Below are 27,687 nucleotides of genomic sequence, written 5' to 3' on the forward strand. Positions count from 1 at the left end.
TCAGCAATAAAAAAAGTTTAGCCAAAATTTTAGCTGGGTGAAAGATAAACTGCTAACTGTTAGCCATAACAGCTAACAGGCCACAAAACACCTAAAGGTTTGCCCAAAGTCAATATGGTTAAAGATTTAGCCAACAGCTTAGCAAAACTAGCTTAAAAAATTACACCATTGGCAGACATTGCAAAAAAAAAAAGTTAGAGCAGAGATAGTTTGTAAAGCTTAAAGAGTTAGGCAAAGATAATTAAATAAAACATTAAAACCATAAATAGAAGAAAAACAGTATAACCAGAAGTTAGCAAAACAGCTTAAGATTAGCAACAATAAGCAGGCAGGGCTAGCTTATAGTTCGCCAAACAGGTACCAAACTGTTGCCACAAAGTCTCATGAATGTAGCCGAGGTTTCAAGTTAGCTACGTCCAAAATCTTGTGTGCCCCCTAATGGCTTCTGTTGTTGTGACAGGACAGTCGGGTGTAAGTACCTCAAATGGCCACAGCTGAACTGTCCCTTTAAATGACTGGTTTTAAGTCAACACCAACCACAATTTTGCCATTAATGTTAAATAACAAGTTAAAAACACTTTTTATTGAATTAACAACAATAAATAAACTTTAACAACGTATTAAAATGATGCAGATCATGTTAATGAAGAGTGTTAATGACTTCAGCTCCTTACACTTGTACAGACTTGTTAGCATCGGTGTAGGTTAAAGCTGATCGTGTGCTTCGTTTTCCAAACACTCGACACAATTCAATATTTAACTTCACTAGTTATTGCTAAGTTTATATGATTCACATTTTATAAAACCACATGTCTAATTTCCACACAGTTCTTTTTCAATGCAGGTACTGACAGCGTGCTAGTACTGGCTTTAACTTGGTTCGGACATGAAGGACCCAACTCAAACACTCCGACTCTTGCTGGGCACGAGACTTGGACGTCACTGACGACACCTCAGTGACTTCAACATTTCCAGTGTCTTGAACTCTTGCTGGAGACTACACTCAGATGAAACGTGAAGATTTCCAGTGCCTTGGACTCCTATTGGGCCCTAGTCTCAGATTTAAATTGTTAGTCACCGAGACCCTTACTATAGATTACAGTAGACAGAGACATTTTGTAGTGCCTTGGTTTCGTACTTTACACTATGAGGGCTGAACTCAACTCTTTAAACGATTAGGACTCTTAACTTCAGACTTCACATTATGTTTGTTACCTGAATTAAAAAATCGAAAGCAACTTTGAACCAACTCTCGGTTGGATGTCTAGACAAGTACTTGTTTCGCAACTTTGAACCAACTCTCGGTTGGATTTGACCCAAACCCTTTTTGACTTTGCTTCAACTCATGGTTGGAACTCTGGGGTCACTCAAACTTTCTTTAATGAGCTTGGACTTGACATTTTGGGGACTCAACTTGGACTTGGCTCGACAAGACTAGAACCTTGGTCACCAGTGTTTAACAATTTGGGCCTGTACTGTAATAAATCGTGACCTTGGGGTTTAGTTAACTAACATTTTGCTTAACTAAAAACCAAGAGTTAAAAGAACGCAATTTCAAGCATCGGTGTAGTGGATGGTGTCTTGCCTCACAGTACTAAGGTCAAGAGTTTGTTTCCCAGATGGCTGTTCCATGTGGATTTTGCATATTCTGTGTTTGTTCAGTGTTTTCTCTGAGTTCTAAGGTTTACTCAGTCTGAAGACAAACACGAAGACAAGTATTTCGATCTTTACCAACAACCGAGCTAGCGCCGAAGGACCACCTCTGATTGACCTACATATGACAACAGAGCTGTGTGGAAACAAAGCATTCTCCACCTCATGTGAGGACAACTTAAAGGATTTCCTTCACAAAGTTATGTTTACAGTACAAGGAACCTTACCCCCCCTCCCCCCCCCCCCCCCCCTCCTCCATTCCCAGGACTAGGAGGTCCACTGCCTTCAATCAATTTTCCTTCATCAATCTGAGTACAAACAAAACCGGGCTGGAAATAGCACCTAAAACCGCACACCCCTAAAAAACTTCCACACTCCGCCCAGTCCTTCATGACTTCTTTTTAGAAACACCATGTTCTCCCCGCAGGTTTAGGTGCTGCAGCTGGTGCTGAAGAACCTCAGTGTCCGACGACTCTTTGATGTTCAGTTTGTCCAGATTAAGGTAATCCAGACACTTTAACTGTGCCCTCTTTCCCACTTTTCCCTGGGTCAGGGTCCTGAAGAAGGTGTCCCTGGAGCTGGGCATACTTCGCCTCCGTTTTCGCCCATTAGCGGCAGGAACATCGTAAGGTTGATAGTAACGGCTCTTGGCTTTGAAGATTCTCGATGAACGATGGACGCCCAAATCTACAGACCTGGGGACTGTACTCTGGACGGAGGTGGACACAGCTGCTGGTGACGGATACTTCTCTGAGGGACGTTCTGGCCATTTGTGGGCCAGTTTGAGCAGCTCCTCTCCTGTGGAGAAGCCCACCAGATAGTTGGAGTCCATGTGGAGGATCTGGTATCCTGCTACGGTTCCTCTGATCGGAGAACACGGCGTGCTGGAGCAGCGAGGTCTCTCTGCTTCTGGTTTGAGCGTGGCTTTGACCTCAGCCGAGGGACGAATGGACACATGTGTCCTAGAGACTCCGCTGACATCCATGTCCATCCCAACAGACATGTCCTGAGGAGATGCAGAGAAACATCAGTCATGCTTGTGTCTGAAAGCATCGAGGAAACTGTACAAAAACACCACCAGCTGTCTGGAGCCACTTAAACTACTGCTAGTCAACTTGGTACTGTTACTGTACTACAAGTAATAATTACCCAAAGGTGTCTCAACTCATTGGACAGGGCACACTTCATTAAGCTGTTACTGCCAGTAAGACCACACATAAAGGTAAAGTATAGGGATGCACCGAATATTCGGCCACCGAAAAATGTCGGCCGAAAATGGCCCAAAAGTGTATTTTCAGTTTTCGGCAGAACTTTCATCACCAAAACAAAACAGCCAAAACAGGAAGTTATGATGGCGCAAGCAAAAACCATGGCCAGCACGGGCGTGTCTGAAAGTGCCAACATGTGGTCACATTTCAGTATATCGGAGGAAGACCCACGGATAGCGTTTGCAAAACATGTAATGCTGATAACGGCAGATAGAAGTATGTGTTTCACCAGTTTTTGTTTGTAACTGATCCAAACGGTGGAATTATTCATATGGAAAAATGCACAATTATCCTCACGTTTGGCATCACAGACTTAATGGATGATAATTATTTATTTGCGTCTTGACGGTGATTTGTAGTAAGGCTGTCCAAAGTCAAGGAATTTTGCCTGCAGTGAGTCAGGACGGATCAATATAGCAGTATGCAATATTATTGCGTCATTGTTTTTAAATGTAGCTGTTTAGAAAATGACTGAACTCCCTGCGATGTTTCCTCTGACACACGGTGCCCACACATTTAAGAGAGGTTATAAAAAAGACATGGCAATTTTCCAACACTTTTTTATTTTACTGAATGACGATCAAATTCCTGATAATGATAATGATGATAATGAGGTATTTTCATTTTTATGTTCTAGAATCAAATTCCTGATAACGATAATGATGATGAGGTATTTTCATTTTTATGTTCTAGTTTGCAGAGTTTCTTTCAAAACGTTGTTGTCTTCAACAATATCGATCAGACTCCAGTCTCTCACAATCTATTTGAAAAATTGTGTCAGTCGGGTTGTCAGTCGTAACTGCCTTGCGCTCCGAAGCTGGTCTGATGCGTCTGACCTGAAGTGAAAGTTTCCAATAATGCATGCTGGTTATTAAGGTGGTATTTTAAGCTTGAGGGGGGCGTCAGTGGAAAAAAAACCCCATTTGTAATGACTGTGTATTAGAGCAGGTTAGGTTGATGGATGGTTTGATAATTATTGAATATAGAGTTCAGGTCCTTTTGCCCAAGGTGTTGTATGTGTTGAATATTTTAATCTCACTGAATATTTCCAACAACTCTTGTTTGTATTTGTCTTGGTTTTGTACACTGTATTATGTATGTGCTATACTTTTATCATTCATGTCATGTTTTATCGTCTCTTACATCGTTATAAAACAGAAAACAGTGTTGTTGTTAAACTCGTCCGTTTGTCTGCTCTGTTGTAAATGAACTGCCTTTGGATTAGGATCTGGACTGAAGTGTGTCGTGGTCCTGCTAGTTCTGTTCCTTCCTGCCTTAGGGCATTTGGCTGGTCAGATCAAAGAGCTCCTCTAGTCACTGAAGTGTCATCCGATGACAAACACGGCTGCTTTGTGAATTACGTATGCAGTTAACAACGTTGGTGTCGCTACGCTACGCTTAGCCTACAACAAAAGTAGGCTATGTCTCTATTTAAGACAAAAGCTGCATATCATATTGATTATTCTGTTGCCATGGTGACTAGAGGTCATTGTTTTGCTTGCTACTTGATGTATACGGTGTTTTTACTTTATGCAAGTTGATTTTGACCGATTTTGAGACGCAGGTACGTGGAAGTCCAGGTTTCTCCATTAAAAACAAAACTAACTGTTAAAAATGTCTGTTCGTTGCTTTCTATGTTACGGCCTGAAGAGTAGAAACCACCAGTCCTAGCTGCTGATTGGTGGATGTGACAATAGTACATTTTAAATATTTTTGCCAAATGAGAATTGTTTTAAATCTGCAAAGTGGATTCTAGTGTTGATTTGAATCTAGAGGAGCAAGTGTAGTGTAAGATGTTTGTGACTTTGCAATGAGCTTGTATTGAAGTTGTTCATTCATGATTAGCACGTATGTAACAACAAATGCTTGAGCATGTCATAAAACCACGTCTTTATATTTTCACTGCTTCGCCAGTACATGATGATTGTAATGCAAGTATCTTCCAGCCCTGTAGTTGTTAGAATATTCAGAGGTGGGTTGCATTCTGTATACCCATACTGTAACTTTCATGTCATCAACAAACTAGAATGTAATCATAATCCTAATCCCAATTCTAATCCAACGCAAAAACCCATTCTTGACCCTAAATATTCCATTGATGCTAAGGGGAACGCTCTTACTATGTTAAATATCAACAACAGAACAGGTGTTTCCACAGCATAGTAAATACATTTAACACACACCCACGAAACACATAGGTTTACACACACACAGACAAGTTTTTCCATCCTAATGACAGGTTAGATGACAGTAAAGATGGCTGATCTACGGCAGGCCCGGCTTGTCCCGGTTCGTCCCGGTCTATCCCGGTCTGTGGTTCAGACGCTAACTCGTTACCAATCACTATTGAGGTCGAGCCTCCATGTTTTACAGAAACGGCTTCAGAGCTTTGACAAAACACATTAAAAAAGCGATCTACATGCGTTTGATTGACAGCTCAGTGATGGGCGACACTGTACGTACGAGACTGTGATAGTGGGAATTGCTGGTGTAAGAAAATAATAAAACCTATTTTATTAACATTAATAACGACTGTTTTTTTTAAGCGGATGAAACGCGAATTAAAGACAAACCTGTTAGTATCGTTTTCGGGTCGGATTCTCTCCTCGGTGTCTCCTCTCTTCTCCTCCCTCACTGTTCCGTCAACAGCGGAGGAAAAAACACTTCCGGTCCTATTTTCTTTTACGGCGGCGTCGTAACGCAATGACCTGCAGTTTACACTGTTGTTACAAAATAATGACTTGCTGATAATTACACACTTTTATTATTTATTATAATCCTCAATTATTTGATATGATATATTAGTTAACGTGTTTGCATCCTTAAAATATATTTTTTAATATTTATTCTATTTCGTGATATTACTTTTTTGTGAAAAGCTTGATTTGAGGTTAGATTCTCTTTCATATTTGACCGTGTATAATGTTTTGGCTAATATGAGCCAATTTCTACTATTTTTTATTATTTTTTTGCAACCTCTAATTTATATTTCAGATAAATGTATATATACTGCCTTTTGGTTTTCTTAAGCAACTATAGCTACTTTTGCTGCATTGTATTTTGATAATATCTAAGTTACCTTATTGAATGGATTGGGTATTGATGGGTTTTTTTTAATGCTAGCTATTTTTTATTTTGCTATATTGCTATATATATTGTACAATAAGCTAACTTCCTGCTACAGTTAAATTACTGTAAGCTAACTGTTGCAAATATTTTAGCTAACCTGAGGTTATTATGTAATAAGAAATACATTTCTATTTGTATACTTTTACAGACTCTGAGTATTTCTTGGCTAACTTAGCTTTGTCCTAAAACGTTATACTTTCTTTCTTTTTAAATATTTGCACAACCTCCGTGACATTGTCATTGACCATATTGTGTCTGTATTTATATATATAACTTTTTAAAATAATTATTTTTATAGCAATATAAATTTTAAAGCTCACAAAATTCCTTTACCTGCTTTACCTTTATCTGCATCAGTGGAAATTCCCACAAATGCACAGCTAACTTGGTTTGTTGGTCCATCCATCCATCCATCATGGAAAGATGCCATCATCCACAAAAGATCAAGGTACCAAAGATGATTAGGCTCATAATATTGACTTTGAAGTCTTTTTCATTGACAATCATGCTCATAGTCAATAGCAATTTTCAAACACAAAGTGGAGCATCAGGAGTGTTTTATTTACTTTTAGGTATTCAGAATAGGACTATGAGCTTTGGTGCCACTTTCAGCTGTTGTCGGGAAAACTACTTCAAGTTGTAAGATTGTTGAAAACAAGGAGCTGGGAAATAGGTCCAACAGAAACCCAGCCAGAGAGATGAGATGTCTTAATTGTGTTTTAAATACATCTAGGTCTAGTGTCCTATAACAACCCACCTTATTATTTTGAATGTGGTACAAAGCTACACTATATAAATTATACAAGTACAGGTTCACAATTTCATAATTTTATTTTTTAAATATGTTGGATGAATGATTTTGTATAGTCAAAGAAATTTCAATTTGGTGGTGGGGGATTGTTGAAATAAAACATAAATAAAACAAAAAAACTAGACATTTTTGAGCTTCAAGTATGAGGATTCATAAACACATTTACCAACTTCAAATATGAGGATTCATAAACACATTTACCAACCAAAACAATATATATATATTTTTTTAAAAAAAGGTAAAATAGAAGTGTCCAAATAATATAATTCAATATTAAGTACAGTAAAAGACCAGTAGGTGGCAGTATTCCAAAACCAGTTGTAGAACACCAAGAAGACAAATCGGAAGTTGTGTTGTTTTTGTGAAAGCATGGCGGTTCTCTGTCAGATGTAGTCAGTCAGACCACTGTCTGTATTCACCTCCTTGGTCTTCGTGTTGTTTTTTTTCGTAAACCGTAAACAACAGCTAGAGACGGCGTTAGTGCACAGAACCTTGTGTTGGCTGGTTGTTCTGTTTGTAGCGTCGCAGCTGAGCCGTGCAGAAATGTGCACACAGAGCAGAGCTGCGGCTCTGATGGCAAACATCCAACAGGCGGACATCGACTCGTCAGGAGTCTTTAAATACGTCTTGATCCGGGTCCACAGTCGAGAAGAAGGAGACGATTCTGAGGTGGACATCGTCCGCGGATACGGGTGGGCAGAGTACCACGGTGAGTCGGGAATCTAAACAGTATTATTTCATATTTTAATACACTTATATTCTCTGTGTATTGAAATCTGACAACTAAATTATTTTGTACCATGGGCTACGGTATACTATGATGTGTGTGTTCATGCAAAAGAGTGGATTAGGCTGTATATCGAATCATTTTGAGGCTTTTGCGCCCTCTGGTGGTTGGCTTTGGACAAAGCATGTGTGACTTATAAACGGGTATTCACGTCAGAAACAGAAAATACGTATTTAATGACAAAAAAAAAATCGAATATCTTTTACTCAATTCGCTGTTTTTTCTGTTGAAACTTTAAAACGTGCAGTTACGAGAGTTTAATTTAATGTCCTTACAGTCTAATGTTACATAAATGTAAATGGAAAAAAAACCGTTTTGCTCTTCCTGCAGCTGATATTTATGACAAGGTTTCAGAGGAGCTGGAGAAGGACGGTGTTCTGGACTGTGAGTGTATTGGTGGAGGGAGGATCAAACACGACCCTCAGGACAAGAAGATCCATGTGTACGGATACTCCATGGTGAGAGAATATCCACTGAATAATGTTGAAAGATTTACACTGACCTTTTGACAAGTCATGAACAAACTGCAGCTTACATTACCACATTTACACCACTCTTCCAGCTGAAACCTTGATTACAATTATCTTTCACTTTGTTTTTCCTTAAACATGTTCTCTGGCCAAACTTGCACATGTGCGCGGTTAAGTAATAATAATAATAATAATAATTATTATTATTATTATTTGTAACACACTTTATATTTTAAGAAAAATATCAAAGTGCTACAGAAGCATTTAAAAGAGTTCAAACCAGCCACAAATAAAACATACAATTACAGACTATAAGATTTTTTTTTAAAAAGCTAGGTTTTAGGATATGTTCTGTCTGTTGTCTCAGGTGTTCTGGAAGGGTGTTTCACAGTGGAGGAGCATATAAGCTGTAGGCTCAGAGTGTGCTGGGGGGCGTTACCAAGAATGCACTAGAATGTGAGAAGGGAGACTTTGTGTTTGATCCGGAAGGAGATGGGATGTTTACATATTTTCAGCCAGATCCTACCAGAACTGTTTTGGGATGCTCTTGCTGGGAATCCCACTGAGAAGTGGAGGAGACAGAGGTATGGACAAGCTTCTTAGCATCTCTTAAGGTGAAAATGTGACGAAGTCTGCCTATATTCCTGTGGTGGAGAAATTTAGAGAAGTTAGTCGCGGGTTGAAACTGACACCGAGGTCGGTAACTGTTGAAGATGAAAGGGCGTCATTGCCAGAGACTGTAATCCAGGTTAATGGGAGAGGTTTCGGCTCAGATGGTGGGGAACCAGTAAAGATGATTTCAGTTTTCGATTTGTTAAGTTGGAGAAAGTTTAGCCCCAACCAAGCCCTTATAATCTCCACACACTCATGTAAAGTCCCACAGTGACTGATGACTTTGTAGAGTGGGAGCATGTGACACTCATGTAAAGAAATCCCACAGTGCCTGATGACTTTGTAGAGTGGGAGCATGTAGAGATAAAACAGGATAGAACCGAGCACAGGCCCTTGTGGAACCCCGCACTTGGACCTGCCAGTGAGGTAAAACTCAAATGGTAAAACACAAACTCAATAGCTGTTTTTAGTGACAATGGTATATTGCCAGTCTTGGGATTGGTCTTTTACGACGGTTCACCTCGATTTAAATAAAAATGAATGGCTACACAAGGTGTTAGGAGTAAGCTGCATTCTCTTAAAAAATCCACTTTAAACATTGGCAGGAATATCAATTGTTTTTCCCATCTGTGTTGCAGGGATTTGGGAGAGCTAATCACTCCGTCACCACTGAGAAGTTAAAAGTTCGGTATCCAGACTACGAGGTGACCTGGGCCAACGAGGGTTATTGACACAAGAGCAGCCTCTGCTGGACGCCTTCTATACTGAACTCTAACAAACGTAATTAGAGGAAATATTCTCTAAATTAAAAAGAATAGCTCGGAGTATACATTAATGATTCTGAAACTGGTATTTAAGAGAATGTTGTCTAAATAACAGAAACCTAAATAACAGTGACTTGTTTTAAAGTCGGATCGTTGATGTAAAAAAAATGTGATTTAAAAAAAACAAACTATCTTCTTCAGTTAGAAATGAGCTCATTGTTTTTGAATCTGTTAAGCTCTTCGTGCAAACGCTGAGCTAAAGTTGTGTTTATTATCATGCAGCCAATAAAGCACTTGTCAGACGATGTCTGATTTCATATCGTCTTTTCAGTGCTTCGTTGGAGATGGACCTACAGGTGTAGTTTTTGGTCACCAGAGGGCACCGCAGCGCTCTAGACCTAATGTTACCCCTGAAAAAGTTTTGCGTAGAAGTTTCTACTCATTTTTTTTTGGTTCTATATTCCGTGGTAAGTTTAGAAAACGTAAATAAAATAGCTTATTTTAAATTGTGTTAGTTTTATCGTTAATATTGGTGTATAAATTGCACAAAACGACTGAAAATGTCGAACAGAAGCTGCTTCTGACTCAAATAATGACGTTATTTAACATAAAGAGAGCTAAATGCTCGCTTGGCTAACTTCAAACAACTTCACGCTTTACTATATTTTTGTGTTCTATAAAAATGAATACAAACTAAAGGCAGTGTTTGACTGTCTTTTAGTAGAGTGAGGAATAACGAAAGAGAAAACAGTTTTGTTCCATTCTACAGTGGAACCTTTCAAAAATAAATATTAACTAAAAAAAATTAAAAAATGAAGTACTTTCTCGGTATCGTTTTATATATCTGCCGTTTATAACCGGACACTGACGTGTAGATTACAATCGTAAACCACTTGCACACCCTCCCCAACCAAGTTCCATTGAGTCTATTAAAATGTGAACCCACTTAACCCTCAATGATGATGATAGTGATCAGATCAGATGTATTGACGCTGCTCTAACGTACGTGCTGTATGAAAAGTAAATCTGTGATGCTGTTTGTTCCGGACACCTCTCCACGTTCTTCTGTTATTGTGCAACGCATGGACATTCGCTGCCCTGCGGAGGAAGTTGTTTTATGATTGTGCGGGTGCATGCTGGGTAATCTTAAAGTTCAAGCGTTATCTGATTGAAAGGAAGGAGAGATCACAGCTGGCTGGAGAGGATTCTGTGTGCTCGAACCTTCACGCTCAGCCTGTGGGAACAGAACAATAAGGAATGTGGTGGTGCAGGAGCTCACCGCTGCTGCTGCTGCTGCTTCTCCCGCTCCCGGGTGAGATCACACACACTTCACAGACACACACTGGTCCTCACAGGGGGTCCTCAGAGAAGACATGTCTGTCAACGGGAACTATAGGAAACCGATATTATCACTTGACTAACTGATCCAACATGTCAAACTCCACACAAAGTCTTCTTTTCCTTTCGGCTTGTCCATTTTTCAAGGGTTACGAAGTCGAATCATCGTTTTCCATTTTACCCTGAACTTTGCACAAAGTCTGATTTAATGTTTTCTTCTGCCCTCTTGCGGTTGTAATCTCTATATCAGCTTTCATTTCGAGTGGCTGAAGCTAACGGATTATTATGGATATTTACAGTATATACATTTAGTTATAAAGAAAAATATTATTTTCTAAATTGTGTTAATAGTTATTAAAATCATAGGAATAAACATTTTCCATCTGACAAATGTTTAAACATTAAACAAAATATGTCTGTATTTTGGTATAGAAATGAAAAATGAAAAGAAAAGACAACATATTTGGATTTTCAACAGTGGTTTCCCCCATTGTTGGTCTAAAATTTTTTATTATGATTTTTTTTTTAAACCTTTGGAAATTGACTTATTTCCTTTTAAACACATCTTTTTGTTAAATCCACTTTGTGGGACTATAGATTGAATACATTTTAAATAGAAAAAAATAAAACATAAATGTAAAAAAGGCTAATTTAATGTTTAAACTAATTATATTATCACATAGTTTTATTATTTTATAATATTAAAAATGCAAACTAATAATATAAAGCCATATAATAATATAATAAAAATGTAGAGTAAAAGTGTATTTCTGTGCAATGTGAAGAGGGGTAAATCAGTGCCTTTCAACCTTGGGGGTTGCGACCCTTTCTGGGGGTCACCTGGAATTCAAATTGGGATCTTAAATCATCTTAACAACTGTATTTTTTCACTTTCATGAATATAAATCATGTTCAGATAAAATGCAGCATTTAAAAGATCTAATTCTGTGATGTCTAAATGAGGTCACAATCCAAAAAAGGTTGGGATTTTTAGGACCGTTTATGTGTGTCTGTGTGTGAAGAAATGACAATGGCATGACTAGGGCTTGTGTGCGTGGACACAGGCAGATTATCAACTGTGAAGAGTCATCTAGGCGGTTTATAGAGATTAAATTACTTTACGTCTTTTTTTTTTTTTCCAATGTCGTATTTAATTTCCTTGGTCTTAGTTGGAGACCTTTGGACCTTGCTGTCACTGTGGCTTTTTCTTCCTCTGGCATTAACCTGATTACCTACCTGTGGCCTTTGAGCCTGTTGGCATGAGTTAGCTTAGCTGTTAATCTACAACTGCTAAGAGTCCTGATAAAAATGTTTTAGCCCTGAATCATAATTTAATGTGGACTTTCACAAAGGTAGAAAATGGGAAAACTGTCATTTCAAGCAGCAGTTTTTCAGATTCCATATGAAAGGTTGATGCCTTAGATCAGCTGTTCCTGAACTTTTCCATGGCCAAGGCCCCCCCCAAACAGCATTAGCATTGGCTGGGGACCCCCTTATCAAACCCACAAACAATGCTGCAAAGACATGTGAGGACTTTTAGCTGATCTTCAGACTGTTTCTCGGAATGTGGTTCTCTGAAGTCCACAACATTCTTCAAACTTCTGGATGGAACACTAACTGCTGATGTCTTTGTCTCTCTGCTGAAACAGCGGCTGAGTCTCTGACCTGTCAGTCTCCTGGGAAGAAATGTGACTTTGTGTGTGACTGTGAAGACTGTGGGGATGAGATGATCTGTGGTAAGAACTTACTCCTTCTTCTCAGCTTCTTCTCACCTCTAAAGAACCCAAATAACTTCACAACATTCAGTCATAAACCCCTGCCTTGTTATGGACAGAGGCAGATTTAAGGGTTTCCCAGTCAGGGCAGGTTGAAACATTAAATCCATGGATAAGTCAGATGATGAAAACAAGTGGTTCCAAAACAGTGCCCCCTATGGAGATAAGGCTATTATTGATAACAGCTGTTTCTTCCAAATGCAACTATAATTAATTTAGTTACAAATATTGAATATTAATTAATGTTACCATGGAGGCACATAAATATGTGTGTAAAAAATTGAATCAATATTTCTTTGCCCTGTTGTGACCTCCATTGCAGTAGCCTCTCACTCCATTAGGGGCGCTCTACCCCAAAAACACCATATACCGTATTTTCCGGACTAGGGGACCTGGGGACCCCCTTTAGCTGATCTTCAGACTGTTTCTCTGAATGTGGTTCTCTGAAGTCCACAACATTCTTCAAACCTCTGGATGGAACACTAACTGCTGATGTCTTTGTCTCTCTGCTGAAACAGCGGCTGAGTCTCTGACCTGTCAGTCTCCTGGGAAGAAATGTGACTTTGTGTGTGACTGTGAAGACTGTGGGGATGAGATGATCTGTGGTAAGAACTTACTCCTTCTTCTCAGCTTCTTCTCACCTCTAAAGAACCCAAATAACTTCACAACATTCAGTCATAAACCCCTGCCTTGTTATGGACAGAGGCAGATTTAAGGGTTTCCCAGTCAGGGCAGGTTGAAACATTAAATCCATGGATAAGTCAGATGATGAAACCAAGTGGTTCCAAAACAGTACCCCCTTTGGAGATAAGGCTATTATTGATAACAGCTGTTTCTTCCAAATGCAACTATAATTAATTTAGTTACAAATATTGAATATTAATTAATGTTACCATGGAGGCACATAAATATGTGTGTAAAAAATTGAATCAATATTTCTTTGCCCTGTTGTGACCTCCATTGCAGTAGCCTCTCACTCCATTAGGGGCGCTCTACCCCAAAAACACCATATACCGTATTTTCCGGACTATAAGCTGCTATTTTGTTTCCCACGCTTTGAACCCTGGGGCTTTTCTATGGATTTTTCTTCAGCCACCAGGGGGCGTTCTAGCAGAAAGTGCAAAAACGAAACAGACAGTGGAAGTCAGTACGAAGAAGAACACGCTAGTTTTTATTTAGCACATACAACACGCACGACAGCGAATTATTCTCACACCCTCTCACACTTCTGAGGATTATTTGCTGTTCAGGAAACATTTGAGAACATTTGAGTAGAGTTTCTGATGAAAATGCAATGCCAATAAGAACAATTAGCATTTCTCCCTCCCCTCTGTAGGCTATGCTGGAAAAGGCTTTGTTTGTGACTTTGAGGATGAAGGACTGTGTGGATGGACGGAGTCGTCCGTCAGTCCCACAGAGTACAGCTGGGAAAGGAGTCAGAGAGGAGACCAGCTGCCCAGCAGTGGACCCTCGTCCGACTACACCACTGGAACAGCTACAGGTGAGGAGACCAGGAAGGTACAGAAAAAGTAGGCTCACAGAATGTGGGTAAGATGGAATTCTGAAGCCTCATGATGTCCACCTGAATGCCAACACCTCTAGTTCTTTGGGGCCAAAAAACAATTGCGCCTTATTTTGATTGTTTTTAGGCATTTCTATAACAGTCCCATCGAGGCAGTGGTTCGAGCTTGGTAGGACTGTAGAGAGAAATTGCAGGGATTCAAATTCTCTTCTTTCCCATCATTCAGGCTGGTTTATGGGAGTCACGTCCACGAAGTCGGAATCGCCCCGAACTGCAGTTTTACTTTCTCCAGAGATGAGACAGTCGTCTCCAACCTGTCGTGTCCATCTGAGATACTTCCTGTGGGACTCGGGTACCTCGGCTCAAACCTCAGCCAAAAAACGATTCTACCGTATAATGATATTTTTAAGTTGTTTTAATTATATTGTCTGGTTTCCTGAAGGTCACAGTGGTCTAGGTAATATTCCACTGTGGGCATCCGTGCTTCACGAGAACTCCCCTGAAGCTGTAGTTTGGCGACCGGAGGCCACCAGCATCCGTGGCTGGCGGGAGGCCACCATTTTTCTGGGTCGGATTCCGACGGCCTTCAGAATCAGCCTGAACTCCCAGAGGTCTGAGGGACAGAAAGGGGACGTAGCCGTCGATCAGCTGGAGTTTCTGGACTGTTCTCTACCATGTCAGTCCCACCAAGACCACCCCGCGGTGTCTGTTTCATGACAATCTATAGTTCATCATTATTCATACATCCTTTGTGTTTTTTATTGTGACATCATCAGTGCCACAGGATTGTGGACCAACGATGCTGAAGTGCAGGAATGAAGGGTGTGTGGAGCAGCGTCAGGCGTGTGACGGCACTGATGACTGTGGAGATGGGAGTGATGAAGAGAACTGCGGTGAGGATCAAGACAACAGCAACTTCACCTGCAAGAGAAATATAAACTATAAAAACTATAAGAAATTAAAAATGGTTTTAAAAACAAAGACATAAAAAACAAGATGAAATATAATCAGATTTAAAGTGTATCCAAAACGATTCAAATGTGCAGTTAACAGGTTCAGTGTCCGTAACCAAAATTATTGCACAGATTAAATTTGAATAATTACCAAAATGTAAGAATATTGCAAGACAATTGACTAAACATTTTAATGGTTTCAACCAGATTGTTGCACAGATAATTACATTTAGTGACTAGATTGAAATTCCTAGTTTGTTAATGTTGTTTTGTGGTCAACATTTGGTATTAATTTATGCCAGTGTTTTTTAAAGTGCGAGGCCCGCCACCCCTGGGGGGCGCCAGAGCGCCACTATAGGGGAGGTGCAAAACAAAGAAATAGAAAGGTGTGTGTGAGACAACATGAATTCTAGTTAAGTTTAGTGTAAGCTAATAGTAGTATACAGTTGTTTAATTAAAGGTCATAAACAACCCAAACTTTTTTGTAAAAAAACACTAATATTAGGTCACAGAGATAAATCAGAACCAGGTGTACTACTGCCTCGTGTGGTGAGTTTGTATTAGTGAAGCAAAAGAAAATAAGATTTCATACGCTTAAACTAAATAACAGGCAGGGGGGTGCAGTGACGTGCCACTTCCGCTATAATGCTTGAATGATAACAAGCCTCCTGTCACTAGGTGGCAGCAACTCATACAGTGGTTTGTACAGATAGAAATATACATGTTATCAGGTTCTCGATAGTATTTTAATGTAGGGGTGTGGGTGTGAAAACAGTTCTGCCCCCAAGATTGGTCATGACAGAAATTAAATTTGTGTCATAACCAGCAACTTAACTTAAACAGTGTTTGTGTGTGTGTGTGTTTCCAGAAGGATACCAGCTGTTTGATTTTGAGGACCAGCTCAGTGACCTGTGGGACCTGAGGACGATCTCCAGTCTGAAGTGGGTTCGGACGAGTCAGGACAACATTTCTCTCACTGATCCTCTGAGAGGACCAGGCAGGGACCACTCCAACAACAGTGCTGCAGGTGAGGATTTCGGCGCTGTCAAAAATCTTTAATGCTAGCCTGCTACACGCTAGCTTGAGGAGCAGAGCAGGTTGATAACAGGAGCAAATTCTCAGGTTTACGCAGCGTATGATGTCGTCATGCTGAAGTTGCAGCTGTCACAGGTACCATCGGAAAGAATTAGAAAATTATGGCATGTTTGCATGTTGTGCAGTTCAGGTCAGATGATTATTAATTTTTTTTTTAAGTTAGCTTCTTTATAGCAGTTTCTTAAAATCTTCTCCCTCAAATTTTTGGAGGCCACCCTCACGCTCCCTGTTGGCCCTCGAGGGGCCATCGCCCCCACTTTGAACAACATTGTTTTATAGCACATGGTTGTGGTAGAGTTTGTATGAAATGTGAAATTTGTCAACTTGAAAAACGAGTGTGGTTCTTTTCCTTAAGTGAAATTTGTGAGCTTGAAAAACGAGTGTGGTTCTTTTCCTGCCATTTACGGACTTACTTCTTTATCTTTTAGGTCACTTCCTCTATGTGACAGTCCCCGAGGGTGGTCTCAAAAATGACTGGTCCTCTTTTCAAAGTCACCGCCTCAGTCCCACCATCAGCTCACATCCCTGCAAGGTGATGTGACCAAGCATGTGTTCATTTGATTTAATGTAATAATTACCCACAAAAATGTCACTGTTCTAATTCGACTGTCCTTCCCGCTTGCCGTAGATGGTGATGTACACCCACCAGTTTGGCCCTCGGTCTGGTGGTCTGACGGTGCTCGTGGCTGATAAGAACATTTACCCAGTGTGGGAGAGAGGTGGCGCTCTAGGAGATGTTTGGGTGAAGGCAGAGGTGGAGATAGTCACCAGTGAGCCGTTTCAGGTGAATGCATCCCCATCAGTATGCACAGCAGTGTGACATTTTTGCAGAAATTTGAGTTGTGACCTTTGTCTTTGACAGATTGTGATAATGGCAGCAATCAGAGATTTCAGATATGGAGGCATCGCCATTGACAGCATCATGTTGTCACCAGAGTGTCGTGCGTCAAATGGTAAAGTTATGACTACATTAAAGGGACAGACACAGGATTTTAAATGATGGAATATTTATTAATAGTACACAATGGGAATTCCCTGTGATAAGAAACAACTGGACATATTTGTTTGCCTAATTTTAGCCTGCAGATACTGATACTGTACGTAATGATAATATATATATATAAAAAGTAACTCCCAGAAACTGCACACAGTACCACTTTCTCTTTTCAGTTCAATATCTATCAAAATAAATGGCTGGGTGATTGTAAAGAAGTACTAACTAAAATGGGTGTCAAGTGGTTAAACGTTAGCTATGGTCAGTTGTGAAACAATTTGCTGCTGCTAACCTAGCATGATGCAGCTAACTCCGCAACAGCTGTTGTACCTACATTTGGGGGGGAAAAAAGCAGTGCTGTTGTTAGCTTTTGCTAGCATGTTGTTGTTAGCGCAGTCAGCTAGATATTAGAGTGCCAACCTCACTACTAACATTACTGTTACATATATACGACAAATGACTAGCTCGATGCTCCAGTGGAGCATCGTAAAGTACTTCCAAGCTAACAACATGTTAGCTTCAGTAGAAAGGTGTTAGCTTCCACTGCTCTTCTGTAACACAACACATGCAATAAATGATTTGTTGCATAACTGGCAAGATATGTTCTAACTGACCAACCAGGCCGACCATGGTCAAAATTGTTCGACTCCGATCACTAGCCAATCAATTCGCTGAAAAAAACCTTTGATGATTAATGTGAAATTATTTTGCTATTTTTCTCAGAAGTATTACATACAACCATGCTCTAAAAACACTCCCCTAGACAATTGATAATATGTTCACTTTAATTCGACCAGATTAAACCTTCAGTTGACTAATAGAACTTTTGTCTCTTCGTCTCCAGAAAATTCTTCCCTTGCAGAATTCCCCAAACCTCCTAAAGACCCCTGCGCTGAACCTGACAAATTATGTGACTTCAACCCAGACTGTGCCAACTCAGAGGACGAGGCCAAATGTGGTGAGTCTATTTAATTTTTTTCAGGTCTCGCAGTAGGTGTAGCACAGCTCAATCTTGAAAACTTCCTTCCCCTGAGTCTGGTTTTTGCCAGTAAAATCCTAAGATTTTATGTGGTTTTAATGTTTAATGCAGGGGACTTCTCGTATCCTGGAGGCAGTTCAGGCTGGACGGACTCCAGCATTGGGAGCCAAGGCTGGAAGCTTTTTAAAAACTCAACATCCAAAGGTAAAACGTTGTTATTCTTTGAAACTGAGGTCCCTGTTATACTGTCATTGCTACTACTTCTATTTCCTGTTAAAAAAAAATTCCACATAAACTGAGGTGTTTTAAGTGCCACTTTGGGTATGTGACTCCTTCACTACTAACATTACTGCTACATATACGACAAAAAGCTAGCTCGAAGCGCCGGTGGATCATTGTAAAATACTTTTACGAGGCCAAATTCCTAAGATCCTAGTCCGCGGTGGACTAAGTGTACACAGCAGAAACAGTGGCAGGTATAGCTGAACCAGATATATTTGACTTAAATTAAATTTAAATTAAACTTTACTTTACTTTTGAGTTGAGACCAATGTTGGGAATTTCAATAAACTAAGTTTAAAAAGGCATGGGAAATTCGATTTGATTATTTTTTAACAAAGGCATGGAAACATGGAAAATTCGATTTGATTATTTTTTAACAAATGTTGACAAAAAATTGAAAGTTAAATATCAAATGGAGAGCAAATACAGTAATACCTTGAGATATCCTCCATCCTGACATACGACTGTTCCGAGATACAAGCCTTTGAGCAAATGAAAACAAAATAAAAATGATGAAAACGTGCAGTCGGATGGGTGTGTCAGACACATGAAGGGACTAATGACATCACAATCTACATACACTGACGTACGAGTAAAACTGTGTTTATTCTAAATATCCTGCACATATTTCTGTAAAACTAGTATTTAAACAGAAATGGTTCTTGTCATAATTTTCAGAGGAGTACCTGTACGTTGCTGAGGCCCCGGGACAACAGCTGACTGAAGCCCAGACCAGGACCCCACTCCTGGGACCCTCAGGTCCCTCCTGCTCCCTCAGCTTTGAATTTGCCCTGACTGGGAATCCAGAGCACATCGGTAATGTCATCGGACCCAAACATGAACTCAGCACTGCCACTAGTGGATGTTATTTTTAAAAAGAAGTTCAAATGTGAGGCACATATGAGGTTGTGTATGGGCCGGGCAGTTTGAAGTGGACGTGCCAGACTGTGTAAGTAAAGGGAAGATAAATTAGGCTTAGGCCCAGTTTGTGGTACACAGCCAGTGTCAGTGGTGCAAGTCGGTGGCTCAGTGGGTTCATTACCTGGGTGCTGCAGATGCACCTTAAAACACATTATTATAGTCTTCTCACCATGTTTCATTATCACTGTTTACAGGTGAACTGTCCGTCAGGGTGATTGACAGTATGCTGGGCCCTCGGCCCAAACTGTGGGAGTTCAGTGGGAAGACGGGAGCAGCAGGAGAGGAGGACAAGTGGAGAAACGCCAGCCTCACCGTTGGAGCCAGAAAACATCGTTTCCAGGTCGACTCATTTTGCAAGATACGATGAGATAAAAATGTATTTTTGTGTGTGGCTAAATAGATCCTGAATCTGGATGGGATTATATTGGTCAAAAAAAAAAAAAAAGTGTCGCAAAACTTTATTTTTAAAGATGAACTTTCATTCCTTTAGATTCAAATTTTGCACCATTACTCAAACTCACTGAGTTTTTAGATGTGATTCCCACAAGGTTACGGTGGAGTCACAAAACCAAGAGGATTATGGGAGTGTTGATTGTAATATTTATTCTGTCCAGCTGGCATTTGAGGCTCGTGCTGTGAAACTTTGTGCATGTGTCAAAATAAAAGTCCAAAATGTCCGTTTCCTGGGCTGCCACGCTGAATATCTTCCCTCTTCTCCGACAGGTTTGTCTTCAGAATTTAAGTCGCATTACACTGTAACATTTCTTTAAAGAAAAATTATATAGTATTAATATTAATTCAATGTTGTTTTTTTTTCTAGACCTGTCCTGTAATTTTGAGGAGAATCTGTGTGAATGGTACCAGGACAACACTGACAACTTTGACTGGACTGTGCAGAATGGGACGGATCACACTGTTGGAAATGGTGAGCAGACGTTGATATGAAGTTCATTTAATTTTACATATTTGTGCCTAAATGAAATCCTAGCAAAAGAAACACTAAAAAAATAAACATTAAGAGAGCAGGAACGGAATGGAAGAATTTACCGAACTTGTTACTTTTGAAACTAAACACAGGCAGAAACAGTTTTTTCCCACAAATCTTGAATGAGTGTAATATCGTATTGACTGAATAGCAATATTTTTCTGTTTTATTACTTTCTATAATTGGCATAATTTCAGTGGAACTTTTCCCTCACAGGAAGCATAGGTTGTGTGTTAAACACTAGAGTTGAATGGTTTTTGTGTAAAACGTTCTGACTCCTCATCAGTGGATACAAACATACCATATTATAGATAGGATAATATAATATATTATATATATATAATATATTAAGATAATATAAGGTATTAAGTGAAAGTGAAATCTAATCTGAAAATTATATTCAGTTATTCTTCTCTCCCTGACCTTCCTGTTGATGTCCAGGTCAAAGTCTTGTTGTGGACATGTGGAGTCCATCTCTGCGTGGTTTGTTTGGGCGTTTACTCTCCTACCAACAGCCACCGATTTCTTCAGATTACTGTCTGTCCTTCTTCTACAAAGTCTACGGACCAAACACAGGTGAGGATGGAGCTGACCATGGAAAAGCACCGCTAAAAATTTTACCAAAATCTCTACTAACCTTGGTTTGATCTTATCCAATCTGAGACAAAAGAAAAAAGAGAGGTGATCACAAAGTAACATATTTGTGCTGAACAACTCCTGTTTGCTGGCGTGTACAAATAGAGGACTTCCTTAATGGACCTTAGCGTCGGAGCAGACAGTATACAAAGTACACAGTTTAAATCAGTGGTGTCAAACTCATTTTGGTTCTTGGGCGGCATACAACCTAATTAGATTTCAAATGGGCCAGACCAGTACAATAATTAACTATACAGTAAATAAAAATAAGTCTATGTTTTCCCCCTTTGGTTTCATGCAAAGAAGTACAAGTGTATTAGATATTTATTACTATTTAACTAAATATAATTTTACAAAAATTATCCTAGACAAGGTGTTTGTGTATTTTATTTATTTTTCATATTAATCAAACTGGCCGATTTTTGGCCCACGGGCTGTATGTTTAACACCCTTGGTCTGAATCAAAACTTCTAATTTGAAAGGAATTTTTGCAAAAATGAATCATTTTAATATGACAAATCCAAATAGTCTGAGGGTTAAACCACACCACCTCCCATGCTCTCCGCTCAGGTGCTTTAAATGTGAAGCTCTTGGATGGAAACGGCTATGAAACACTGCTGTGGACTCGGGGTGGGGCACACGGAAACATCTGGCATGAAGCCCACTGTCCAGTCCCTCATCAGCTCACCAGCTTTCAGGTAAAAATCATGTATTAGTGGACAAAAATTAGCCAAAGAAAATCCTGATTTGCAGAAATTCAGGTTTTTGCTTGCTCTCGTCACAAATAGCTCACGTTTGAAGCAGTTCGCTCGGGCTTTGACGGTCAAATTGTCATCGACGATGTGGCGTTCGTGGAGCGCCCCTGCTCCATACCCAGGATGTGCTCCTTTGAAGGACAGCGTTGTGGCTACAGCAGCTCAGGAACCATTCGTTGGCTCCACAATAGTGGGAGCACTATCAAAACTGGACCCAAAACTGACCACACACTGGAGACTGAACTGGGTAAAATCATTAGCTTGAAGGACTGATTTGGTTTTTTGTTTTGTTTTTTATTATGTGGACGGAAAATGTGTCTGTCAGCAGAAAAACAGAATTTATCCCTTAAACAATAGTCGTATCTCCCAAAATGACACAATCCTAAAGTAACTCAATGACTTATTTATCTTTCCTTCAGAGGTATGACGCTGCTACCATTGGTTCAGCCGAACTCCATCAGAAAAGAACGTTATGAAACATAAAAGTGACAGAATAATGTATTGTACCCTACAGCAGGGGGCAGCAGAGGAACCAGCATTCTATGTAAATTGAAGATTTTCTCTATGGAGAAAAATGTATTGTTTAAAATGTAATAGTGGAAAATCTTGCTAATGTTAGGCAAGGGCAGGACCTGTATTAAGATATTATTTAGATTAGGATGTTTATTTTAATTTTGACTCTCATTCTATTGGTTAAAACTAGGGACGTCCGATATTAACTTACAATATCTGATATGCTGATATTGTCAGAACGCTTCCGATATCAATTGATACCGATACAGCGGGGCAGGGGTGGCCTGGTGGTTAAGGAAGTTAAATGCTGCCTACTCACTAAAGTGATGGGTTAAAGCCACGCCCCCTATCAGGAGACAGGAGAAGTTTTTTCACCCCCTTCTCAAATTAAAATACTATTGAGCACCTTGTAGTATCTTGTAGACTATCAATATAGATTAATAAAATGAGCTGCAATGCTGCCATCTAGTGACCAGAGGCTTGTTTAGCGTTGAAAATATTTAGTTCTGCTATGAAGTTTGGAGTTTACAGTAACAGGTATGGGAGGGGGAGTGAGGAGGTGTGGTGAGAGCGCGTGTGTGTATGAGGAAGAAAGAGAGTGTGAGAGGAGGAAAAGGTGTTTTTGGAGAAGCTGCGTTGAGAGCACTGAGGAATCGGACTGGTCTGACGGCAGGGCAACTATTTTTGGAGCACACATCGTATCGTGAAACCCAGGCATTGCATTATTGGGCTTTCAATATCTGAGAAAATACCGATAAAAAAATAAGCTAAAATCAGGCCGATAATATCTGTCCGCCGATATTATCGTTCATTCCTAATGTAAGCGTTTTCAACAAAGACCGTTCTTCTTCACACACTGTAGCAGACTGAATAAAAAGAAATGCTCAGTGAAGTAACCCGCGACCCTTCCCCATCCCACGGTCAGGTTTCTACATGATGGCTAACACAGGAGCCGGCGTTCTTCCCTCTGGCACATCCACCTTTCTCACTTCTTCTGTCCATCAAGGAACCGCCAAGACAAAGTGCCTGCATTTCTGGTATCACATGGGTGGAGTCAAACCTGGTGAGATGTCTTCAAACACAAACACACAACACTGTGGAAAACCAGACCACAGTGAACACGGCGCTTTTAGTTCAAAGCCTTTTCCTCTGCAGGTTCTCTGACTGTGTACATGAAGCCAGTGAAGGGAGAGAAGGTGAAGATCTTCTCTGACACTCTGGACCAAGGGGACGTCTGGCGCCACGGCAGCGGAAACATCTCCAGTAACCTCGTCGACTGGCAGGTATAGAATCGAGGTTGGACAATGAGCTTGAGATCAACAGGATGGATGGATTAGTTAATAGATAAGTACATAGATAGATGGGTCTGTGGATGGATGGATGGATGGATGGATGGATGGATGGATAAATAAATACATGGAATCGGTGGACACATGGATGAAACATGGATGGATTAATAGATAAGTACATGGATAGATGGGTCTGTGGATGGATGGACTGACAAACGGATGAATGAATTGAAGGATCGAAGAATGCATGGATTGATGGATGGATGGTTGGATGGTTGAATGGATGGATTGATGGATGGATGGATGGGTGAGTGAGTTAAAAAAAACCTCTGATTCTGATTCTATTCTTTTACAGTTGGAGTACCTCTGATTCTATTCTTTTACAGTTGGAGTTTGAGGCGGTGGGTGCCGGAGGCAAAGACACTCACATCGCAGTGGACGACATCTTCCTTTCAAGCCACGCCTGTGAAAATAAAGGTAAGAATGTCACGGTTGTATCAACCCATGGAGGGTTCTTTGGAATACGGTGTATTCTATTGAGAGCTGTCACGTCCCAGGATCCAAGTGTGACCTGGAGACGGGCATGTGCACCTGGAGCAACACTCAAAACAAAGACCTGGATTCTTTGGACTGGGAGCTGACCAGTCACGAGGCGGAGCAGCACTACTCCGTCCCGCAGGAGGACCACACCCTGGGCACAGAGAGAGGTTCTGTGCCGCTCTGAATATCCTGGATTTTGATTTAGGTTTTTTTGTTGTTGTTGTTTAATTTAAATACCTTTGTTTCTCTTCTTTGCTAGGTCACTTACTGTTTTTACCCACCACTGATCGGACACCAGCCAATCAGAATGCTGTGCTGCTGAGCCCTCACCTGCCTCCAACCAAAGGCACCTGCGTTAAATTCTGGGCCCATATTCCGTCCTCCTGTAAGGGTTTTAAAATACGGTCTACAGTCGGAATCCATCCTACGGTTCACCTGTTATTCGCTTGTTGTCGTGTTGTTCATTTGCTTGCTGTGTTTTCTTTTTGCGCGATGTTTTGTAGCCGACAGTCATCTGAGGGTGTTGAGGTTGTCCAAGGGCCTTCTCCACGAGCTGCTGGTGGTCAGAGAAGTCCAGGGACTGTGGAGACGCTTCGATGTGGATATCACTTCAGCTGAAGAATACCAGGTAAGAGGCTCACCACTGGAGGTCACTGTCTGAGTTTCTTTGTATGAGTCCTCTCAATTTTCATAATCAGTTTAAAAAATCATATATATTTAAAGGAAAGAATATGTCCTGTCTAAAACAAAGTGCCTGGATCAAAATGTACACATATATATATAAATATATGTGTATATATATGTATATATGTATATATATTTATATATATATATGTCGGTATATATATGTTTGATATATACAGGACATATTCTTTCCTTTAAATATGTTACATTTTAAAAACTCATTTTCACCAGGGGGCGACATCAGTAACAGTTCTGTCCTAGATGTAACTCCTCCGTAATGTGTTACTACATGTTTCTGTAGTTGATCATTATTTATTCAAGTTACGAATGTTGTTCATTGCTGTGTAACTAAAAATACTTTACTATAATAATTTACCAGCTTAAGAAACTCTGCCTTCTGCTTTACTTGGCGGGCCGCATTTTGCCCTCGAGCCTTGAGTTTGACACACGCTCTAACATGTTATCTGTATTTGAACCAAACTTTTTAAACCTGCTAAAAGCCTAGTGTAGGATTGATAAACTGGTCACTCTCCTACACCAGAGTTCATAAAGGAATTCTGTGATCTTATTTGAGTCTACTGCGGCCGAAATCGCTTTGTTTAAACTTCTGCATTTGTGCTTTCAGCATTTGAAATCTTTCCTTCTCACTTGGCTGAGTGACAAAAACTCACATATATCAAACAGTAGCAACAAACACCAGCAACTTCTTTCCTTACTTGAGCTAAAAATCCCTATTCTCCCTGTGGGATTTGGTGTGAGGGAGCAAGTGCATACTAGTAATGCGAAGCAAATCAATATCAATTGAAAACAGTTCACTGCCACTCCTGTGTTTTTTCTGCAGATTGTGCTTGAAGGAATCAAAGGAACGTCAGGTGTCATCGCTCTGGATGACATTGAATATACCGTTGGGATTAACTGTGCGAAAGAAGTCACCGACTCTCTGAGTAAGTCTGAGGCCTGAGGCCTGATTGTTTTGTCGAACATCCTAGCTCGATCATTCCACTCAGTGAGTGCTTAATCGTCTCTAAGCTTATACCAAATGTCTTGTGAAAACACCCACCCTTTTCTGTCAGCATGAAGCATGAAACTAAAAACCAACAAATACAGACCAGAGACCCACAGAGTACCACCAGACCTTAAACCTTCTGCACCTCTTCTGCAGCCTCCAGCAAACGGAACACGGGAGGTATGGTGGCCTCCGTCATCGTGGTCCTGCTGCTGATCGCTACTCTGATCGCTCTCTTCGTGTACTACCTGAGATCACGTCAGAGGATGAGGCCAAGTCCTTCATCCTTGTCGTCCACTTCTACTGACCGTGTTGGTTTTAGCAATGATTCTTACAGCCCAGACCTCACTGTGAGTCCTTCAGACCCTAATGATATATGATATGATACCATGTGATACAATATGATACCCTAGGATATAATATAATATAATATGATACCATGTGTTATAATATGGTACTATGAGATACAATATAGCATGATACGATACCATGTGCTACAATATGATGCCCTAGGTCAGTGGTTCTCCAACCTTTTTCTACTCTACACCACCTGAAAAAACATTGATCTCCCTGAGTGCCACCATGATGACCAACAGTAGAATACAGCAGCATACGTCCTTCCCTGTTAGCTCCCCCCACAGGAGAGAGGTTTAGATATGTTTATAAAGATGTTTATGTTTAAATGTTGTATTAATTTTACATGGTATGTTTTCAGATTTATTCAACTGAAAATGTAAACGTGAAAATATTGTGAAAGAATTTTGACAGAACCACTGCCATAGGATATGGTATGATATCATGCAATATAGCATTGGATGCCATAAGATATAATACCACATGATACGATTCAATAGCACGTCGTTGTAAGAACCTGACCTACATTTGTTCTTGTGTCTCAGTGGCTTCGATATAATCTGAAATAACGTGTTCCTTTTAGCAAGACCATGTGACAGTTTCACCGACTCAGAACCATCCCATGGCTGCAGGCTTCAACAATATCACTGTGAGCAATGCCCCCCCTCCCCCCCTTACTACTTAAGTTTTTTTTTTACAATTAACCTAAGACCATTTGAACTGATTCCAGTCTTTCTGTTGCGTATTGGCAGTACCCTGATGATTTCAGAGAGGTGGAGGTGAACTAAAACAGTGGGAGAAGATCAATGGCCCTGCCACCTAGTGGTGGCTTCTGAAGCTGAGGCGGCATCACAGCAGAAGAACTGCTTGTGTCGTTGGCGCACACACACACACACACACACACACACACACACACACACACACACACTGATAATACTGAGTTGACAATCAGAGATGCTGTGCTCCAAAGGCTGGCTCCCTGCTGCCTGAGGACAGACATGAAGTTAAGAAGGCGTTGCAGATAAAAATGATTTTACTGTTCTTTAAAATGAAGAATCTTAGCCTCAGGTCCACTCTGTCCGCTTTCAGCTAATATTTGTGAGTAAATTAGCCGTTTTTCAGAGCAGAATGTTGAAATTCCTTCCATCTTCTTTGAAAAACAAGTTTACATCTGGTTTCTAGAAGAGACAAAGAGCGAAGCCCGAGCTTGAGGTGTCAAGTTAGAAAGAAGTTTACTACAACAGGAGGCCATAGAAAGATGCGTTATGGGACAAGGCGTTGTCCAGTGAACGCAAAGGAGGGCAGAACCAAATGTGAGGTTTCAAATGAACGGAGCTAAATGTTTTAGCAATATTTAAAAGAGAAGTAAAAATGATAAACCAATATGTAAGAAATAATTAAAGCTAAATGTTTTAGCAATATTCAAAAGAGAAGTAAAAATGATAAACCAATTAAAGTTGAGCATTGAATTTGCCCGTGTGTTTTTTTTTTAACCCACTTTACACAGATAATTTAATGTGAATTGAATGCACTTTTGGACCCAAGTCACTTCCTTAAGGGCCAAGCCACCAC

General features: G+C 40.2%; 4 protein-coding genes across 7 annotated transcripts in view; 2 read left to right on the forward strand and 2 right to left on the reverse strand.

The window, feature by feature from the left end:
* LOC103389163 (threonine synthase-like 2) overlaps positions 1-27,687 on the reverse strand; it is a 649,915-nt gene that overhangs the window by 226,603 nt on the left and 395,625 nt on the right. The gene's annotated exons all lie outside the window — the stretch shown is intronic.
* On the reverse strand, positions 1,935-6,467 carry macir (macrophage immunometabolism regulator). 3 transcript variants are annotated; one of them, XM_017038440.2, is made up of 3 exons: positions 6,384-6,408; positions 5,495-5,629; positions 1,935-2,659 (listed from the first exon to the last, which is right to left on the reverse strand). In XM_017038440.2, the coding sequence occupies exon 3, from the start codon at positions 2,654-2,656 to the stop codon at positions 2,042-2,044; it is 615 nt and encodes a 204-aa protein (XP_016893929.1). In that variant the 5' UTR covers positions 2,657-2,659; positions 5,495-5,629; positions 6,384-6,408; the 3' UTR covers positions 1,935-2,041. The 3 variants fall into 3 exon arrangements, with proteins under 3 accessions (XP_016893929.1, XP_008322730.2, XP_008322731.2); XM_008324508.2 differs by lacking the exon at positions 5,495-5,629 and having other exon boundaries at positions 6,393-6,467; XM_008324509.2 differs by lacking the exon at positions 5,495-5,629 and having other exon boundaries at positions 6,384-6,454.
* On the forward strand, positions 7,138-9,799 carry phpt1 (phosphohistidine phosphatase 1). The gene is made up of 3 exons (XM_008324511.3): positions 7,138-7,570; positions 7,979-8,106; positions 9,369-9,799. Exons 1-3 carry the CDS (start codon positions 7,405-7,407, stop codon positions 9,459-9,461), a joined length of 387 nt encoding a protein of 128 aa, XP_008322733.1. The 5' UTR covers positions 7,138-7,404; the 3' UTR covers positions 9,462-9,799.
* On the forward strand, positions 10,563-27,126 carry mamdc4 (MAM domain containing 4). 2 transcript variants are annotated; one of them, XM_025062832.1, is made up of 29 exons: positions 10,563-10,806; positions 12,482-12,568; positions 13,944-14,108; positions 14,356-14,481; positions 14,572-14,805; positions 14,906-15,022; positions 15,951-16,109; positions 16,606-16,709; positions 16,806-16,961; positions 17,040-17,130; positions 18,016-18,129; positions 18,262-18,354; positions 19,111-19,248; positions 19,548-19,693; positions 19,968-20,076; positions 20,174-20,278; positions 20,780-20,914; positions 21,545-21,672; positions 21,763-21,976; positions 23,168-23,305; positions 23,398-23,525; positions 23,918-24,008; positions 24,089-24,238; positions 24,331-24,456; positions 24,575-24,699; positions 25,597-25,699; positions 25,918-26,111; positions 26,699-26,764; positions 26,868-27,126. In XM_025062832.1, exons 1-29 carry the CDS (start codon positions 10,752-10,754, stop codon positions 26,901-26,903), a joined length of 3,633 nt encoding a protein of 1,210 aa, XP_024918600.1. In that variant the 5' UTR covers positions 10,563-10,751; the 3' UTR covers positions 26,904-27,126. The 2 variants fall into 2 exon arrangements, with proteins under 2 accessions (XP_024918600.1, XP_024918601.1); XM_025062833.1 differs by lacking the exons at positions 10,563-10,806; positions 12,482-12,568 and adding an exon at positions 13,061-13,212.

This window comes from Cynoglossus semilaevis, chromosome 14, assembly GCF_000523025.1.
Source record: "Cynoglossus semilaevis isolate Cse_v1.0 chromosome 14, Cse_v1.0, whole genome shotgun sequence".
NCBI classification, from domain to species: Eukaryota; Metazoa; Chordata; class Actinopteri; order Pleuronectiformes; family Cynoglossidae; genus Cynoglossus; species Cynoglossus semilaevis.

Bases quoted from the DNA above. Each gene is read 5' to 3' on its own strand.
- phpt1 (XM_008324511.3), top strand. From the start codon at position 7,405: ATGTGCACACAGAGCAGAGCTGCGGCTCTGATGGCAAACATCCAACAG. The intron at 7,571-7,978 runs GTGAGTCGGGAA...CTCTTCCTGCAG, and splicing joins CGGGTGGGCAGAGTACCACG to CTGATATTTATGACAAGGTT. The intron at 8,107-9,368 runs GTGAGAGAATAT...TCTGTGTTGCAG, and splicing joins ATGTGTACGGATACTCCATG to GGATTTGGGAGAGCTAATCA.
- macir (XM_008324508.2), bottom strand. From the start codon at position 6,467: ATGATGGATGGATGGATGGACCAACAAACCAAGTTAGCTGTGCATTTG. The intron at 2,660-6,392 runs GTAAAGCAGGTA...GCATCTCCTCAG, and splicing joins TTCCACTGATGCAGATAAAG to GACATGTCTGTTGGGATGGA.
- mamdc4 (XM_025062832.1), top strand. From the start codon at position 10,752: ATGTGGTGGTGCAGGAGCTCACCGCTGCTGCTGCTGCTGCTTCTCCCG. The intron at 16,710-16,805 runs GTGATGTGACCA...CGCTTGCCGTAG, and splicing joins TCAGCTCACATCCCTGCAAG to ATGGTGATGTACACCCACCA. The intron at 20,077-20,173 runs GTTTGTCTTCAG...TTTTTTTTCTAG, and splicing joins TCTTCCCTCTTCTCCGACAG to ACCTGTCCTGTAATTTTGAG.